Raw genomic sequence first — 16,092 nt, 5'->3', positions numbered from 1 at the left:
TGTTTGAGCCTAGCATCCCTGCTGTGGGCGATTCAAGGCACCAAAAAATAAATAAAAAATGAAGGAAAACGGAACAAAATATATTCCAAAAGACGAAGACTACAGTGAAAACATCTTATCTGACTTTGGGTGCAGACCAAAAACCTTGAAAAACATTCAAGATAAGATGATAAGATACTTTTTTCAAACAAATTATAAGAAACTCCTAAACATACTAAAAAACCGAAGTGGTATTTTTGTGAGAGACAGTCATAAAAGTATGCTCACATCCATCACCTGTGCTCACACATTATCTATATACGTGTACGGGGCATGCACGTGTATCCGCACACAATGCCCCGTGCTCAGGTGGAGATGTGAGTCCGGTTCTGGCCGGGAAGGAAGGTGGAAAGGGCAGAGCGCTGTGCACCAGGATGCAGCAACAGCTCATCTACGATTGCAGCCAGCAGGTCTGCCCACCCCCAGCTGCGGCCCAGACTCTTCATCCGCAACGTCCTGAGAACACGATGTGCCTGAAGGCTGAGATGCCCCTGATGATAGGCCCCTGGAAACAGTTTCTCTTCTGGCCTCCCATCAGCCACCGGGGCCGCAGCTCTCGTCCGCCCCTTTTTCCTGGGGCTCAGCCATTTCGTCAAGGGCTGGAGAGGAAGCCATTGCCGGAGACCACGAGGGCCTTCTGTCCTACCAGAGGGGACCCGCAGAGGCCGGCGGGGAGCTGACGAGACCCGGGGTCTTGCGGGACTGTGAGTGTCCAGGCTCCACACCTCCCTGAGACCAGGGAGGCAGAGCTCTGGGGGCAGGGGGAGGCTCCGGCGGGCAGGGGGTGGGCACAGCCTCTCCTGAGCAAAGGCAAAGGACCCCGAGGGAGGCGAGAGGGGACCCACAGAATGCAGCTGTGACCTGCTGAGATTGCCAAGGAACCTGGGGCACAGTTTGGGGGTGGGATTTGCGCGCTTCCCTCCCTGCCTCGGTGGAACTCTGGTGGTGAAGCTGGGTCCTACTGGAGGAGGGCAGAGGGTTGCCACAGTCTCTCCTGAGTCAAGGTAAGACCAGGGGGGCACCGAGACGCCCTAGGGAACACAGCCAGTGCCACCTGGTATGTGGGTGATGCCCAAACATACCGACTTGGGACTGCCCAGCACTAAAGACTGGGGTATGAGCGTGACGCGGGCTTTGGGTGCAGGCAGCTACAGGCTGGCAGCAGGAGGGTTCACTCTGGCTGGAATTACAGTGCTGAATCCAGTGAGGACGGGGGGGGGGTGCAGATCCCCTCTCCCCTCTGCAATATCGGGAACACTCACAGGCTTGTGGGATATGCCCTCCTCTCCGCACACCCCGCGTGAGAGTGGGGAATCAAGTCTTAGAACAAGTGGTGTGCTGAGGGCAGATTTTAAGGGAGAACTGAAAGTTCCTGGGCCCTTATCAGAGTTACTCTTGGGAGCCTCAGGTGTGCTGATCCCCCAAAGTGTCCTGCCTTCTGCACCTGGCTCTGAGCTAGGGGCTGAGCATAAGATCAGGGCTCCAGGTTGACCCGGGGAGAGCTCAGCGGCTGGGAACTGCAGGCTTGAGGACTCAGAGGCAGATTAGACGATTCCTGAAGCCCCAGAAAATTACAAAGTACTGAAACCTTCCCCTGCTGGCAGTTGGGATACACCAGTTGAGGATGAGCTCAGGGGACAAGTTTTGTATTCAGAGCTGAGAGTCTGGGGATTCACTACAAGGAACAAGAACTCCGGTGACCGCAGAGTGATGCACAAGCCTCACTGCAGTCAAAGGCAGGGGCTGAGGGAGGAAGGACTGAACCTGACCCCAAGGAAGGAGCAGTATGAGAGCCTACTGATGCTGTGGGACCCAGAAGCAGTTCCACAACATGTGAGGTCCTGGTTTCCAGATTGGGTGTAAGGATGAGGGATCCAGGTCAGCAGAGGGAGGGCAATGCTTGTAGAGGAGCTCAGAAAGGACCCAGAGAGCGCCTGACAGATCTTCAAGCATCTAGGGCCTCAGAACAATGGAGTGACCTTAGAAACACAATGTCCAATGGCGGAATCCCAGAAAGGGATGAGCATGGGTTTCACCCCAGCTCTGTATCTGCCAGAGAAAGGTAACATGCTCCAGAGGCCTGGCTGAGGTCTGCAGAGGCAGGGCCCAGGTCATGCTGGCACACAAGTGAGGCTGTGAGGGAGGGCAGGGGCATTCCAGACCCCAAAACACAGACCTAGAGACAGTGGACAGCAGTTCGCAGGACGCAGGAGACAAGTCATGATGTGGGCCTGGAGAGTCTGGGGAACTGGGATTCCATTTATAATATGGACCCTGTGGTACACAGGGGGGAACTTGGAGCTCTGCAGAAGCCCAACTGAGGTAAGAAGGAGACTGGGATTTTGAGCCCCTCAAGGGTGGGACTCGTGCCACCGTGCTGTGCCTTTGGATCGCCATGCAGGGTGATTTGAAATGTGTCCTGACTTCCGCCCCTGGGGCCATGGAGTGGTGAGGGTCCTGCTGTGAGGAACATTGCTCAGCTCAGTAGAGGGTGAAGTCCAGGGCCATGGAAGGAGACGAAAAAGGCCTTGAGCCCTGACAGAAGCGCTGCCAGAAAATCCCACGCATGAACTCCTGGAGGCCAGGCAGCTGTGAGGAAGGGAGGCCTCCCTGCCCCTAAGATAAGTGCAGGGGTGGCCTTGCTCTGTAGGATCCTCCCTCTGGGGAGTACATAGGCCTGAGAATATTCCGTGCTGGGACTAAGTATGGCGGCTTGAGGTAGGAGGGGACCCCCAGCACACAGTGGGTCTGCATGAAGCCCTGCTCTGCACTGCTGCCACCTGGGGCTGACTGGCGTGGGTCAACACAACCTCGAGGCATCAGCAGTGCAGAGGTGCTTGTGTGCTTTCCTGCTACAGCGGCTCCGGGAACTACATACTCTAAGCCCCATATCAGGTGTCAAGGAGGCCCAGTACGAACCCAGAGGTCAAGGTGAGGGGGCCACCTGAATGCACAGCCAGGAGTCTTCCACCAGAGGACAGAGGGACCCCCACAGCACCAATGGTATCCAGCAGGCTGCTAAGATTCAAATTTGCCCTGTGTGGCTGGTACTTTGACAATTACCTTATTTCCTCCTTCAGGGTTTGGGGGACGGTCTGCCCAGGAGGACAGAGCGTGTGAGAGTAAGAGCACCACTTTCGAGGATCCAGGTGAGTCACCTTGGTCATTGTCCCCAAGGGCATCTCTGTCCACTGGGGCCATTCACACCTCCTCTCTCCCCCAGGCCTGCAGTATCATCTACTCACCTCTTTCCTGTGAACCGTGTCATCATGCCTGGCTGTCAGATCAATGACTTGATGAAGCCTGAGGAAGAACATCAGGCACAAAGAGATGAACCTGTCCTGGAATTGGGACAGCCAAACTGGAGTGATGAAGAAGACTCCAGCTCCTCGTCCTCGTCCTGCTCTTTCTCCCTGTGCTCTTCCTGGTCCTCATCGGACTTCTTGTCTTCCTCCTCCTCTTACCTCTCCTTGTCCTATTCCTCCCTCTCTTCCTCCTCTCTCCCGGATGTGGAAGTTACTGAAGAGGAGGTTTCTGGGGAACTCATCGTTCCCCCAAATATCCCCAGTCCTGTCCCCTCTCCCTGCTCTGGGGACAGCACTGCAGAGATGCAGGCCCAGGGGGAGAGCTCCAGCCACGCTGGAGAGGGGCCGAGTAGCGTGCAGGGGGCAGAAGTCTCTGAGCCATGTGGCCTTGAGGTGTTGTATGGGAAGGTGGCTGAGATGGTGGGGCTCCTGCTGCTCAAGTATATCTCTCAGGAGCTCCTCTCCGAGGCCGACATGCTGAGTGTCGTGTGCCCTGATGAGCCCGAGCTCTTGCCCGTCCTCTTCCCGCAGGCCCGTGAGTGTTTGGAGCTCACCTTTGGCATTGAGGTGGTGGAATTGGATCCCCAGCAGCACACCTATGTCCTGGTCACTTCCCTGGACTTCCGCCACGCCAAGGCCACGTGCCCCGACTCTGGCATGCTGCAGAGCTGCCTGCTGCTCTTTGTCTTGGGCGTCATCAGTCGGGAGGGAGACTGGGCCTCGGAGGAGGCCATCTTGAATGCACTCAGTAGGCTTGGCTTGCAGGCTGGGGAGCAGCACGCCATCTTTGGGGATCCCAGGGAGCTCCTCAGCAATGTGTGGGTACAGGAGCAGTACCTGGAGTGCAGGCAGGTGCTGGGCAGTGATCCCCCACGCTCTGTGTTTCTGTGGGGCCCCAGCGCGCATGCTGCCACCCTCAAGGTGAAAGTCCTGGAGTTCTGGCTCAGTGCCAAGAGCAGGGCTCAGGACTCCTTCCACCTGCTCGATGAGACTGAGAAGGAGGAGCCGGCTGAGCTGGGATTACAGAACATTGAGAAAGCAGGGCGGGATTAGCGGCTGATGCCTGGGGAGCAGTTATCCCATCCAGGGTGTCCTAGGTTTCCTCTTCTCTGTGACACCTTGGCCATTGCTCTTGATTTCCCGGGTTTTGCATTTTTCCCTGTTAGTAGAAGATGAAATGCCATAGCCTCTCAAGTTTTTTCATGATTGTGTCCACACCTGTGTTTGTACTTTTGGAATGCAAGAGGAGATTTTTGGATAAAGTCTATCTTGGCTTAATACATTGTGATACAGTCTGTCTTGGTTTATGACACAGAATTAGATAACATGGTATTTCAATAGAATTTTTCTTGGAAATGTAATGGAAGTGAGCATTACAGTGGATAGAGTCACAAGTGAAAAAATAGAAGTAATCTGTCATAATTTTCACTTCTTATGCCCTTTAATAAAAGTACTGTGTATGTACACTCCTGGTCATGCTTGTATTATTTCATTGCATCACTGTCATCCCTTTGCTCACTGATTTGCTCCAGCAGGCATCAGTAATGTCTCCATTTGTCCCCGTCACATTCAGGGTCGGGAATAAGGCACATTATTGTTACTGTTTTGACATATAAAATACACCATGGGTAGCTTGCCAGGCTCTGCCATGCAAGATTGGTAGCTTGCCAGGCTTTGCCATTCAAGATTCTGCATTGGTCTCTTCCGGGAGCTTTGTTTTATAGTCTCTGGATCTTGGCAGTTGGTGAGATTACATAGCGCTGGGGGCAGTTTGTGAGTGTGACTGCCAATCTACTGGAAAACTAGGGATCTGGGTGGAGGAGATCCAGTCCCAATATGAGCAGGCTTGGAGATCAAAGCCACGGGTCCCGCATACCTGGGTTCCTCTGCCAGTTCCTTCATGCATGGGGCTCGTCCCAGCATGTGGAGAGTGGCCTTGAGCATGGCTGTGACTGGATTCTGTAGGCTTTTGGCTCCCGGAGCTCTGCTTGGGGCCTGGAGGGAAACTCAACATGCCCTCCTCCGAGGGGGACCTGATGAAAACAGCCAGGCATGGGAACAGGAGATTCTCTGCATCATTATCTTATCTTCCGGGAGCTTTGTTTTATAGCCTCTGGATCTTGGCTGTTGATGAGATTACATGGCACTGGGGGAAGTTTGTGGGTGTGACTGCCAAGCTACTGGAGGAGGCCAGTTCCGATCAGAGCAGGCTTGGAAATCTCAGCCATGGGTCCCACATACCTGGGTTCCTCTGTCAATTCCTTCATAGGTGAGGCTTGTCTGCATGTGTGGAGAGTGGCCTTGAGCATGGCTTTGACTGGTTTCTGAAGGTTTTTGGCTGCCAGGACTCTGCTTGGGGCGGGGAGGGAAACTCACCCCGGCCCCCTCCAAGGAGGCCCCGTGAATATAACCTGGTGAGGGGTCAGGAGATTCTACGTATATTATTTAAGAAGGATAAATTTATTTATCCTTCTTTTATAAAAAATTATTTTTCTTTTAAATGATTTCTTTTAAATGATTGTCTGAGACGCTTCAGTTTACAATGCTATTAATATTGGTTTCTCATGTACATGAGGAAGGAACAATTCAATCTCAATGAATAAGCCTCCAATGAAGAGCTCATTTAACAGACATCATTGATGCTGTGTTTTTGGAAGGCCCTGAGCTATTTGCGGTAGTATTAGGATAGATATGATGCACCCCAGCACACACAGTAGCAGTACAGAGGCCTATCATTTCAACGAGATGATTAGCAGTTCCCATTAGACCCACACAACAAATGAAAGAAGTAGAAAAAAGCTGGGGCTCCATGGCCAAAATGGATTTAAATGCATATGTCAGGCTAGTTTGGGGATCTGGACACTTCCACAATTTCAGTGATTGATGAGTATCATTGACTGGGAGGATGTGGGGTCAGTCATGAGTGTTTCTGAGGGGAAAGTTCTATAATAGGCATTTACTTTGAGCATGCTGTGGAATCATGAATCCACCAGAGAGAAAGCTGGGGCAGGTCAAAATTCAACAATAAAAAAACTATTTGACATTTGTGAGTAGATACTAAAGAGATCCAACTTTTTGTTGTCCTCAGAAACCTCATTTTAATTCCACCATCAATTATCTTAAGTAAATGACAAAATTTCTACAGCATACTGAATAAAATGAGCAGGGTGTGATGAGCACAAGGAAATACAACTTAGCATTATAGAACAGTTAAAAAATTGGGGGCCACACTCCTGGCTCTGCACCCAGAAATTACTCCTAGTCCTACTTGGAAGACCGTGTGTGGTGCTAGAACCAGGGTTGGCAATATGCAAGGCAAACACTCAGTGGGCTATACTATTGCTCCAGCACCCCATATAACTTTTTGTTGCAATGACCTCATTAAGGATCCCCTGGGGACCCAGAATTGCAGGTCTAGAGTTCCTGTAATCTTGCAACTTTCTAAGCATAAGATCGTAAATTTAAATCCCCCGTGTATGTATACACCAAGTGTGATCCTGGAAGATTATGGTTGGTTATGTTTGAGGTGCAGAAAATTGTGTGCAGCAAAAGTATTATTAATTCCGGAACCTCAATCATTTTTTAAAAATATGGAACATCAACAAGTATCAGAAAATAATCAAGAAGTTTGACAAACGAAGCCAAAATCTTGAAATTAATCTATTTCTCTAAATAAGAAAGTCAGAATGTTAATGTAGTAGAAACAGAACAAACTCTACAAGATCCTCAGGAATTCAACTCATGGAGTTCACTCTTTCCTGGATCACCTAGTGATGTTGAAACCTGGATTTTCAGCCTTCCACTGCTATACATTCAACAATATAAAATTAGAAAATTGGAAGCAAATTAAATGCAAACACACATAACAACTCCCTTAGGTAAAAGGTCAAAGTCAGGTCCAGTGACAACACCAGAGGCTGGCATGGAACTCTAGAAATCTCCCTCACTTTTGGTGGCAGGGCCTGGAAGTATGGCCACCTGCAGAGCAGTTTTCCAGTTTCCCATAAAACTGAACATACTCTTACTGCAAGATCATGAAATCATAGGAGTATTAAAGGCTAAGAAGATGTTCAGTGTCTGGCAGGTAATTACGGGCAGAGAGAAGATAGGTAAAAGACAGGATTCTTACTGCAATGAAAATAGCAGTAAGAAAAACCATACAATTTACAGGGATGGCTTCATGTCTCACTACACTAGTCAAAACTAATAAAATGTACACCATTGAGTGTGATCCCTAAAAAGCCATTATAGACTTGGGGACCCAACAATTGATAAAAATGCATTCATTTGTATATTTGTATTAATACATTAATGTAGGATAACATTGTGTTTGTCCTTTTAGCCTTGATGCAGGAAACTTAGTTTACCTTAAAGCAATGTCCTTTCTGTATGGACACAGGAAGACAGTTAATATTATGCTTTGAAACTTGGGAGCTGATTGACTCCAATATATTGACTCTGGGGCATCTACTTTCTAAACTCAGTTGCCCTTAGTTCCTAGCACCCCAAAAGCAAGGTGCTGACAAGGGACAGAATGGACCCAGGGCGAACTATGAGCTACCCTGGCATCGAAATGGGCCAGGCCAAAGCGTCACAATACTCAACTATAAGTTGAGAGCATGGTCATCGAGAAATGCTGTCATTATCCAAAAGTGATGACGACGAGACAAGACCCTGCTGAGGTCATAAAGACTAACCTCGTCTGAGGATTAGAAAATATAGTGAGATGTCCTCAGGAAGAACCAAACTTTAAGTCTGATATATCTATTACTGTGCTCATACATAATGACATTGCTAGAAATATTAGAACAAAATTTACTACAACTATTTAAGTGGATTACTAGCTGAGGAAGGAAGAAAGCAGCACACCCTTGTTTGGATCCTAACCTTGAGTGGATCTCCTAGTAATCTGGAGTAATCTCCTTAGATGAGATTTTGTTATTCTCCTGGAGAATTGGTCTTATCCCTCTTTGTTGACTTGTTAATGTTCAACCCACCTTTGTTTCACCACCCTATGTAATTGCTATATAAACTAATACTGTAAGGGGAGAAGGGGCACAGGTAAGACAGAAGCAAGGAGAAGAGACAGAAGTACAGAGGCAAGACAGAAAGCAGCAGAGAAGACACAGAGGAGAGAAGACACAGAAGTGGAGGAGAGAGAAGACATGGAAGCAGAGAGAAGACACAGAAGCAGGAGAAGACAAAGAAGCAAGAGGGAAGACACAGAACCAGAGAGAAGACACAGAAGCAGAGACAAAGAGAGACAGAAGAGACCAGAGGAGAGACTACAGAAACAGAGATTGAGAGACAGAAGAGAGCATAGCGGAACATACAGAAGCAGAGAACAAGGAGGAGCCATCCTGATCCAGTCCATAGACAAGAGCTCGAGAGTACTGAAAGTGAGCAGTGAGAGAGAGCGCAGCCCCAAGAGCCTGCAAATAACACAACACATCATTACACATACAAGGAAGTGATCATTGATGTAAAGAGAGGGGTGCAGCATTTCACCGAAACTCTTCAGTGCCACCCTTGAGAATATCATGCGACAACTGGAATGGGAAGGAATGGGAGTGAAGATAGACAGTCGGCAATTACACCACCTCTGCTTCGCTGATGATATCATTCTCATAACACCAAACATTAGCCAAACAGCACAAATGCTTGTCGACTTCGACCGTGAGTGTGGGAAAGTCGGATTGCAGCTGAATCTCAACAAGACGATGTTCATGAAAAATGAACTGGTCCCTGAAGCTCCATTTGCTCTCAATGGAATGAACATCTCCGAATGCAGCAGCTATGTGTACCTGGGTCAAGAAATCAACATGAGGAATGACTTGGTGCCAGAATTGCGCAGGAGGAAGAGAGCAGCGTGGAATGCCTTCAAGAGCGTCGAAGAGGTGGTTAAGAGAACGAAGAACCTCCGACTCCAGGCACATCTTTTCGATTCCACCATTCTTCCTGCACTAACATATGCCTCAGAGACCTGGGCCCTATGCAAGCAGGATGAGAATGCTATTAGGGTATCCTAAAGAGGAATCAAAAGAGCTATGCTGGGAATATCATGTCTCACTCAAGTGAGAGAAGGAACCCGGAGTTCTGACCTCCGTCGATGGTCAAAAATCAGGGATGCTGTCTCGTTTGCCAAGGCATCAAAAATCAGATGGGCTGGTCATGTAATGTGATTCAGAGACGACCGGTGGACTAGAGCTGTTGCAGACTGGATTCCACGGGACATCAGAAGACCTCGTGGCCGCCCACCAACTAGATTGTCAGATTTCTTCATCAAATCTCTGAGTGAACGATTTGAGGCTCTTTCTGTTCCTGGAGCAAGCAGGTATCATTGGGCTACACTAGCTTGCGACAGGGACAAATGGAGATGTTACTGGCGCCCGCTCGAGCATTTTGAAGATCAATGGGACTAACAAGTGATACAAGTGATCATCACACATCATTGCACCCTCCTGCGTGTTTTTGTAATTTTTTACACATTAATACATCTGCATAGATTCATTAATACATATTGTGGGCCATAGAACTAACATAAATGTTAAGGCACTTGCTTTCATGTGGCCCACCCTGTCTTGAGGCCCATAAAATCATAGGGTTCACTGTGCATCAGCACAGCGATCCTTGAAGCAGGGCCAGGACTCAGGCAAGAACACCACTAACTGTGGCCCAAAATACAAAACCAGAAACAAAAGCAAGACCCAGATCAAAATAGACTATGACATTTTGAAAGTGCATTATGCTGCAATGTAGAGTCATCAATTATAAACAAAGTACTACTATGACAGAGGTTGTTTATAATGGGTGACAGTAATAGGTGGGAGCAGGAGTTAGATGGGCATCCTGTGGACCAACTACAATGTTCTGGGAAACAAATAATTTCTCTCAGATACAAAACACACAGCAAATTCAATAAACACCAATAACTAAAAATGCGAAGATGAGATACTGGCAGAGTGGAGTGTGTTTGATCTGGTAATACTGTTGGCAACAGTAGTAAAAAATAACAGAAGAGACGATATTGATATACATATACATATATATGTTTCACCATTAAAGTGCAGGGGAAATAAATTGAGGAGGAATACTTTATGCCGCCTATCTTTTCTGTAAAATGTGTGGCAGTTCATCAGTTCATCAGACCAACGTGTCAGGAGTCTTGGAGTAACACAGGGACATAGTGAAAGAGATGGAGATTGTGAGGGGTTTGTCTTCAAAAAATTGTTGCACTTGGTAGTTTCATACTGTGGAATCTCCTTACTGAGAGAGATCTGGAGTTTCAAAAAAATATTTGAGGGGCTGAAATGAAGTGGCTCAATGCACCTATCAAGAGACACAGAGTGGCAAAATGGATCCGGAAATTAAACCCAACATTCTGCTGCCTGCAAGAAACACACCTGAAAAGTCAGAGCAAACACAGACTCAAAGTCAAAGGATGGAAAACTGTCCTGCAGGCAAACAACTCCCTCAATAAAGCTGGAGTGGCCATACTAGTATCCGACAACATAGATTTCAGGTTGAAAAAGATTCGAAGGGACAGTGAAGTCATTTTCTATTTATCAAGGGATATGTACAACAGGAGGAAATCACACTCTTAAACGTATACGCACCTAATGAACGACCGACTAAATACTTAAAACAACTCCTATTAGACTTTAAAGAGGACATCACTAACAGCACAATAGTAGTCGGAGACTTCAATACCGCCTTATCACCTGTGGATAGATCAACAAGAACAAAACTCAGCAAGGAAACACTGACTCTGAAAGAAGAAATTGAAAAGAGAGGCCTAATATACCTATACAGGGCTTGACATGCCAAAAAGAAAGAATACACATTCTTTTCCAGTGCACACAAAACATTTTCCAAAATAAACCATGTACTGGGCCCCAAAACATACCTCAATAGAATCGGAAAAATAGAAATTGTATCAACTATCTTTTCAGACCACAATGCACTGAAGATAGAAGCTAACCATACACAGACACGGAGAACAAAATCAAACACGTGGAAATTTAACAACTCCATGTTGAACAATGAGTGGGTCAGGAAGGAAATCAAGGAAGAAATCAAAAGATACCTAGAAACAAATGAGAATGAAGACACGAGCTACCAGAACCTGTGGGATGCAGCTAAAGCCGTGTTAAGGGGAAAATTTATAGCAAGCATTCCTCAGGAAATAAGAAAGGGCTTACATAGATAGTTTGACTTCACAGCTCAAGATCTTAGAAAAGGACCAGAAAAAGGAACCCAAACCAGATCGAAGGAAAGAAATAATAAAAATTAGAGCATAAATTAAAGACATGGAAACTCAGAAAACAGTCCAAAAGGTCAATGAAACCAAGAGCTGGTTCTTTGAGAAAATAAACAAGATTGATAAACTGCTAGCAAGACTCGCAAAGAAAGAGAGAGAGAGAGAACCCTAATAAACCGAATCAGAAATGAAAAGGGGGACATCACAACAGAAACCAACGAGATTCAAAAGATCATCAGAGACTACTTTGAAGGTATGTTTGCCACGAAAAACTGAGAACCTAAAAGAAATAGATGTATTCCTTGATTCCTACAATTTCCCAATACTGAACCAAGAAGACCTGGACTACTTGAATAGACACATTAATATCAAGGAAATTGAAACTGGAATTAAAAGTCTCCCCAAAAACAAAAACCCAGGTCCAGATGAATTCACTGGCAAATTCTTCCAAACATTTAAAGACGACCTGCTTCTAGTTTTCCTCATGATTTTCCAGGAAATTTAAATAACAGGAATTCTCCCAAACAGTTTTTATGAGGCACATATCTCCCTAATACCAAAAGCAAACAAACACACCACTAAAAAAGAAAATTACAGACCAATATCCCTGATGAAAACCGATGCTAAGATTCTCAACAAAATATTAGCAAATAGAATACAACAACTCATCAAAAAGATCATACACCATGATCAAGTGGGATTCATCCCAGGGATGCAAGGATGGTTTAACATTCAGAAATCAATCAACATAATCCATCATATCAACATAAATAAAGATAAAAACCATATGATCATATCAATAGATGCAGAGAAAGCATTTGACAATATCCAACATCCATTCATGATTTAAACTCTCACCAAAATGGGTTTTGGAGGAACTTTCCTCAAGATATCCAAAGCCATCTACCACAAACCCATGGCAAGCATGATCCTCAATGGGGAAAAACTAAGGACCTTTCCTCTAAGATCACGGACAAGACAAGGATGCCCACTCTCCCACTTCTATTCAACATAGTACTGGAAGTACTTGAAATAGCTGTCAGACAAGAAAAAGACATTAAGGGCATCCAGATAGGAAAGGAAGAAATCAAACTCTCACCATTCGCAGACGATATGATAATAAATGTAGAGAAACCTAAAAACTCTACTAAGAAACTCTTAGAAACAATAGGCTTGTACAGTAAAGTCGCAGGCTATAAAATCAATACCCTAAAATCCATGGCTTTCCTATACGTAAACAATGAGTCAGTAGAAAGGGACATGAAAAAAGCAAACCCATTCACAATTGTGCCCCAGAAAATCAAGTACCTCGGAATCAGCTTAACCAAGGAAGTAAAGAACCTCTACAAAGAAAAATATAAAACGCTACTCCATGAAATAAAAGAGGACATGAGGAAATGGAAACATCCCCTGCTCATGGATAGGGAGAATCAACATTGTCAAAATGGCAATAGTTCCCAAAGCATTATGCAGATTCAATGCGATCCCTGTAAAGATATCCATGAAATTCTTCAAAGAAAAGGATCAAGCTATCCTGAAATTCATATGGAACAAAAATGCCGACGGATAGCTAAAACAATTCTTGGGAAAAAGATGATGGGAGGCATCACCCTCCCCAACCTTAAACTTTACTACAAAGCAGTAAAAATTTAAACAGCATGGTACTGGAAATAAAGGCAGAGTTGCAGACCAATGGAACATGGTGCAATATCCCTACACACAACCACAAATGTATGATCATCTAATCTTTGATAAGGGGGCAAGAAATGTGAAGTGCAGCAAGGAAAGTCTCTTTAACAAATGGTGCTGGCACAACTGGACAGCTACATACAAAAGAATGGGCTTAGATCTCGACCTGACACCATCCATAAAAGTCAGATAAAAATGGATTAAAGACCTCAACATCAGACCACAAACCATAAGGTACATTGAAGACAAGGTCGGCAAAACCCTCCACAATATAGAAGCTAACGGTATCTTCAGAGATGACATGCAACAGATCGACCAAATGGAAACAGAGATAAACAAATGGGACTATAAAGAACAAAAGCAACCGCTGTTGGGGGGGGTGGTTGTGGGGAGAAAGAAACCCTTCTACATTGTTTGTGGGAATGCCGACTTGTTCAGCCCTTCTGGAAAACTATATGGGCGCTTGTCAAAAAATTAGAAATTGAGCTCCCATTTGACCCAGCCATACCACTTCTGGGAATACATCCTGGAAAAGCAAAAAAGTATAGTCAAAATGACATTTGCACTTATATGTTCATCACAGCACTGTTTACAATAGCCAGAACTTGGAAGAAACCCGAGTGCCTGAGAACATATAACTGGTTAAAGAAACTTTGGTACTTGTATATAATGGAATACTATGCAGCTGTTAGAAAAGATGAAGTCATGAATTTTGCATATAAGTGGATCAACATGGAAAGTATCATGCTAAGTGAAATGAGTCAGGAAGAGAGAGACAGACATAGAAATATTGCGCTCATCTGTGGAATACAAAATAACAGAGTAGGAGACTAACACACAAGAATAGTAGAAATAAGCACCAGGAGGTTGGCTCTATGGCTTGGAATCTGGCATCACATGCTGGAGGAAAAGGTAGTTCAGATAGAGAAGAGAACACCAAGTAAGCTCTGGTTGGAGGATCCTCTCAAGAGGGGAGATGTATGCTGAAAGTAGACTATAGATTGAACACGATGGCCACTCAATACCCCTATTACAGATCACAACACCCAAAAGGAGAGAGAGAGAGAGATCAAAAGGGAATGTCCTGCCACAGAGATGGAGGAGATGGGATTGGGAGGTGGGAGAGATACTGGGTTCACTGGTGGTGGAGAATGGACACTGGTAGTGGGAGGGGTGCTCGAACATTGTATGAGGGAAACACAAGTATGATAATGGGTAAATCTGTTACTGTACCCTCATGGTTAATCACTAATTAAATTTTTTTTTAAAAAATAAAAAAATAAATACATCAGCATGACAGTGAGAACAAAAAAAAGAAAAGAATTTCAAGTTAAGTGGGGCATAAAAATCTGATTTCCATGATTTTCATTTTTAGATAAAAAAATTTGTTATGTGTACTATATTGTTATCTTATCTTTTTGGTCTTTAATTCATGTTGTTATATCTTTAGAGGTCCAGGGAGATAGCCCAAATAGTAGAGCACATGCCTAGAATGTTCAAGGCTGTAAGCTGGATCTTGGTACTAGGCTCCTAAGCACATCTAGGTGTAGTTTTTTGCCTACTTGCATCACATGAAGTGTCTCTCTGTCACTGAACACCTCTGGCAATGGGTTCTAGAAGAAAAACTGTTACATTATCACAAAGATAAAACGTTTCTGTTATCTCAATAAACAATCAAGAATGATTCAACTGGTCTCAGAGACATGCTGCAGCTGAACCAAACTAGGTAGGCCTCTCTGGGCCCTAACCTCTGGAGCCTACTAGCGATGGGCCCAGGCCAATTTCATGACCTGTTGAAATGTCAAGTTCTCCACCCATACCCACTGCCTCTGGCATGTAAATGGCACAGCTGTCACACCATGCTGCTGAACCATTCCAATTCCATATTTCCTGGAGTGCACAGCCACATAAGCGGATGTATGACATCTCACAAAATTTCACAGTACTGACAAGCACATTAGGAGCACAGAAAATAGATCAGAAAGCTGTGTAAAATCCTACTAAGATTGATGAGAGAAAACAATAGCACCAAAGCTTCAACTAGTAACAAATAGCACCAAAAGAATATGCCCAGACAATGACTTTAGCAACACTATTATGAGGTATTTGTTGCAACAAGCAATATAAATTGTTTTGTGCCCGCTAATGGAGCAAACTGGGGGTAGTGGGTAACTGGGGACTTTGGTGGAGGGAAGGTCACACTGATGGCAGAATTTGTCTTAAATTATTAAATACCTGAAATTATTATGGTATGAACAACTTTGTAATTCATGGTGTTTAAATAAAGTTCCAAATACATTGTTTTTAAAATAAAAAAGGAATACCCCAGCCTCTGCTCTTCATGTACCTATTGTATGTTAATGTCTCTGTCAACTTAAACAATGTCAGCTGGGAAGGTGAGCAGTATGGTCTTGTATAAAAGGCTGTTCTGTGAGATCACTCATGAATGCACAGACAACTGAAAGCTTGGATAGCCCATGTGTGTTTGCCTGTCTCTTTATGATGCGTCTCATTCTCTGTGACCAGTCCCCACTGGATGGGAGTTCATGGCTCCAATCCGAAGGGCTTTAGACAGAATAGAAGAGAAATGAAGTGAGGTATCAGTGGAGGGAAGCTGGCACTGTGCAAGGGGGTGCAGTGCTGGAACACTGTAGCCTAAAAGCTTATTGAAAGTTTTGCAAATATTGGTGCTGAAATAACAAACTTTTAAAAAGTGGATATTTCAATAGTGGTCCTAAATTGTAATGATCCAAATTCACAAGTTTAAGGATTTGGTGTGTTTTTGTGATTATGAAGGGA

General features: G+C 45.2%; 1 protein-coding gene across 1 annotated transcript; it reads left to right on the top strand.

The window, feature by feature from the left end:
* The first annotated feature begins 413 nt into the window (after nt 1-413).
* On the top strand, nt 414-4,397 carry LOC101559040 (melanoma-associated antigen 8-like). Its single transcript, XM_004606635.2, has 4 exons — nt 414-449; nt 578-743; nt 3,120-3,188; nt 3,271-4,397. Exons 1-4 carry the CDS (start codon nt 414-416, stop codon nt 4,395-4,397), a joined length of 1,398 nt encoding a protein of 465 aa, XP_004606692.2.
* The last annotated feature ends 11,695 nt before the right edge of the window (nt 4,398-16,092 follow it).

Source organism: Sorex araneus, chromosome X (assembly GCF_027595985.1).
Source record: "Sorex araneus isolate mSorAra2 chromosome X, mSorAra2.pri, whole genome shotgun sequence".
NCBI classification, from domain to species: Eukaryota; Metazoa; Chordata; class Mammalia; order Eulipotyphla; family Soricidae; genus Sorex; species Sorex araneus.
Note: the sequence above shows the minus strand (reverse complement) of the source record. Positions and strands in the feature narration are given on the sequence as shown.

Excerpts from the sequence above, each read along its gene's own strand:
- LOC101559040 (XM_004606635.2), top strand. The coding sequence starts at position 414 with ATGCAGCAACAGCTCATCTACGATTGCAGCCAGCAG. Across the intron at positions 744-3,119 it reads ACCCGGGGTCTTGCGGGACT|GGTTTGGGGGACGGTCTGCC; the intron begins GTGAGTGTCCAG and ends TTCCTCCTTCAG. Across the intron at positions 3,189-3,270 it reads CACCACTTTCGAGGATCCAG|TATCATCTACTCACCTCTTT; the intron begins GTGAGTCACCTT and ends CCAGGCCTGCAG.